Genomic DNA, 3,586 nt, shown 5'->3' with positions numbered 1-3,586 from the left:
GCCGGGCCCGGCCCCCCACCCCGGGCGCGCTGCGGGGAGGCCCGGCTCGGGGGCGGCTCCCCGCGGGCGCTGCCCGGCGACGCTGGGAGCCACCGCGGCGGCTTCGCGGCCTGGAGGGGAGCCGAGTGTGGTTCCTTTGTCAGCTGGGGAGAGCGCGTGCTTAGTGAATAAGGTGCTAATCACGCCTGAAGGAACTAGGAATTTTTTTCCTTTTTTTGTTTTGTTTTGTTTTCTCTTCTTCCCTCTCCTTCCCCCAGGTATCTGAGCACATCCTGGCAGAGAAGACAAGAGGCAAGGTGGGGAAGATGGAGGGCTCGTTGTGAGCCCAGCTTCTTCTTCTCCTGCCTTTTCACACCCCCCCCCCCTTTGCAAGGGAGAGGGAAATAATCGTCCTCAAAAGCTCTGGAGCTCCCTTCAATCTGGCTGCGTGTTTAGTATGCRGTTTGTGCCTCCTCGCTAATGAGAGGGAGAATGGGAACCCAGGGAAGCCCTGTGAAGAGCTATGATTATCTGCTCAAGTTCTTGTTGGTAGGAGACAGCGATGTTGGAAAAGGAGAAATCCTGGAGAGCCTTCARGATGGAGCATCAGAATCGCCTTATGCCTACAGCAATGGTAAGGAGTTTGGAAGGGGTGGTGGGAGAAAGCCTCTGTCCTGTGACATTGCAGCTAGTTTTAGAGAAGATGAATGGTCTGTGCTTTCACAGTTACTGAACTGCAGCTCTGAAGTCATTTGACATACAGAAGAAAGGAACTCTGCATTATATCATTGCTAATAGGTCAATTTTGGGGAGGGAAAGATCGGATTTGGAGGGGATTTGGGGAGTTCTTTTTGTTTATGTTTTCAGCTTAAAAAGCAAACAAATAATGTGGCTTATCAGGGCTTGCATTCATGGTAATGGAAAGGTGCTGAAAATTCCTTAAAACCACCAGGGTCTCTTATAGGCTCTGACTAGAGAGATGCTAAAGAAGTTGGTGTCTGATGTAATCACAAGACATGCAAATCCCAAAGCATAGCTGGACCATTACCAACCATACTTAAAGAGCCAAATCTTATTTTCATCATCGTGGCAGGGGTTAATGCAAGGATTGAATGGTGCTAAGGGAAGTACTGTAACAAAAGAACAGTAACATTATTTCCAGACTAAAGCTGCTATGACTTGGTACTTAGGTACTGAGAGCACAGATTCATCTGTCTGCCTCCTGCAAACATCAGGGTATATAATGAAGCCCATGACAGACCATTAACTATAGTGTCACAAGACTATAATTAAGAGCCAAGGAGTGACGCTGTGCTATTTCCTGCATCCCTTCGCTGCAGTTAAAATGTAACATTGCCTGGCACAGTACAAGTCCTGGGGTGATTTTCAATCTGTCAGACTTCACATGCAATTTAATGCAAAATAATGACTCAAATGGCTTGACGGAAGCAATCTAGTTCAGGTCCTGCATCCTCACCAGAACCAACCTGAGAGCTGGAACAGTTAGTATTTGAGTCCAAGATAATTGGGTGCTTCTGGACGCTTTGGGTTGAAGCTGAATTTAGAGTTTAAAGGAGCAGTGTGGCTTGATTCCTAACTGTCTAATAGTCCTCAGCACTACTACCATCATTTTAAGAACTGATGCAAGAGCACACCTGATCTGCAGATATTTATGAGGAAGCAGTAACTCAGAGAAGTCATGGTGGTTGTGAAATTGGTTGTAGCAAGTTATGGAACTAGAAGATTGTGGTATTATTTATCTGTTTGGATGTCTGGCTGAGCTTGTGTGGTTTACCTTGGAGGAGATACTTGACACCTCTGAGCTTCCCTGAAGAGACCTTGTATCTCTGAAGAACCTGCCTCGGTTCCTATAGAAGTGCTCCTTGGGATGACTATTTGCTTAAACAAAAACAGATGAAGACTATAACAGGAGCAGTTGTTTTGAGTTGGAATTGTCTTCTAATAGGAAGGGTTTTGACCATTGTTTAGAAACAAATTGTGAAATAATAGGTGTGATTGGAAAAAGCGTGGGTGTGATGGTACAAAGAACTGTGATTTCTTTTTTTCTCTCTGTAACTAAAGAAGTTTTGTCTCTGCATCAACTATCTTACGACAAGAAAATACCACCATMTTTTTCTAGAGAAAGAAATATCGGTAAACTAATATATTTAAAATAGTCCCTGTCTTTAGGCAGTGGAACTCATTTTTATGTAGTGAATTTTATATAGTCAGATACTGTTTTTTTCCATAACAATATATGGTCTGGTAGTCTCTGCTGCTGCCGCGAAACTGCATGCTTGTTGGATAATCAGATTCAACAGCTTTGCAGTCTGAGTGAATCTGATACTGCTGATATTCTTGACAGCTTTGGCAATCAAATTTCCTCTGTCTCTGGTATAGCTGGGATATAAGCACTGGCAGTGCAAGCATCTCTGCTAACATGCTTTAGCTGTGCCCTGGCAAGACCATCCCTTGATATGAAGATGCTTAGATTTTGTGAACATTTAATGCTTGACCTCGTGGTTGAAGCAGTTGGCTGAGATACTATAGTTTCTTGTGATGTGCGCACTTGTCAGCTACAAGCTGGTGCAAGATTATTAAGGGCTCTGTGCATACTACCCAAAGAGTTGTCCTGCTCTGTAATAGCTTGGCTTTGAACCTCTAATCTAGGGAGGTAAAAAGCTTAATATTCTCTGTTGCAGGCTTCCAAAACCTCTGAATCCCTCTGTCTAAACTTTTTAACGTGGATCTAATGCTGTCCTAAAACTACAAAATTATGTAATGTAGAGGCTATTTTATAAATCTCTTCCTTCCAAGTACTGCCCCCGCCCCCAGCATCATCATCCTGGCACCCATCTCCATGCCCCAATTTGAAAAAAGTGTTGTATCGTGCATTGCTTATTCARTCTGTCTGGAAAACAGATCTCCCCATTATCGGTGCAAAATGAAATATACTTCAGGGTTATTTTGTGGTTAGGACATCTCTCATTTCACGCAGTTTCCCTAGTTTCCCTAACTCCTGGAAGGGAAGAAGTAGAGTAATTGTACCCRTGCATTTTGTCTCTTTGGGAGTCTGCTGTTTTACTGTATTGGCCAAARATAACTTTTAACACAGGTTTTTGAAATTTAGTGTGAAACGCGTTTTCCCTTCAGCTGTAATAATTTATTTTCTTCTGAAAGACTTAAGTTTAGAAGTGAAACTCTTTATGAAATTAAGCTCTGCGTTATTGGTGCTACTCCTCTGTCATATAGCTGTTATCTAGTAAAGAGTTTGAGGGATTCTTTCTTTTCTGCAGATCTGTCATGAGAAAGTAGAAATCGGACTTCCTTATCTCTTAGTTGTCTATCAGCAGCTCTTTTTGTGAGCTCTAAAGAGCAGGTAGCCTCTGCTTCCTTATGGCCAGTTTCTGAAAGCCTTGAGCACAATGTATTATTTTTTTATATATGTATATTAGAGCCTCATAGTAACTTCTGCCCATTATTATTCAGGATCCTTGAGCCAAAGCATCACTTCGCAACACAGCCTTGTAGCCTGGCATCTCATTATTAAACTAGACACTTCTTAACAGTGCAGTTCCTATTCTGTATTGCAAGACCTTACTAATTT

General features: G+C 42.9%; 1 protein-coding gene across 1 annotated transcript in view; it reads left to right on the top strand.

Annotated features, from left to right (window-relative positions):
• The first annotated feature begins 95 nt into the window (after positions 1 to 95).
• The window catches only part of RAB40C (RAB40C, member RAS oncogene family), a 41,598-nt gene continuing 38,107 nt past the window's right edge, over positions 96 to 3,586 (top strand). The window contains exon 1 of the mRNA XM_085307027.1: positions 96 to 613. Within this exon, the coding sequence (XP_085163153.1) occupies positions 460 to 613 (154 nt within the window). The 5' untranslated portion in view covers positions 96 to 459. The remainder of the gene's footprint in view (positions 614 to 3,586) is intronic.

This window comes from Rhea americana, unplaced genomic scaffold (genome assembly GCF_003343005.1).
Source record: "Rhea americana isolate MKP2758 unplaced genomic scaffold, rheAme1 scaffold_250, whole genome shotgun sequence".
Taxonomy (NCBI): domain Eukaryota; kingdom Metazoa; phylum Chordata; class Aves; order Rheiformes; family Rheidae; genus Rhea; species Rhea americana.
The sequence above is the reverse complement of the archived record's forward strand: the minus strand, read 5'-3'. Positions and strand labels throughout refer to the sequence as shown.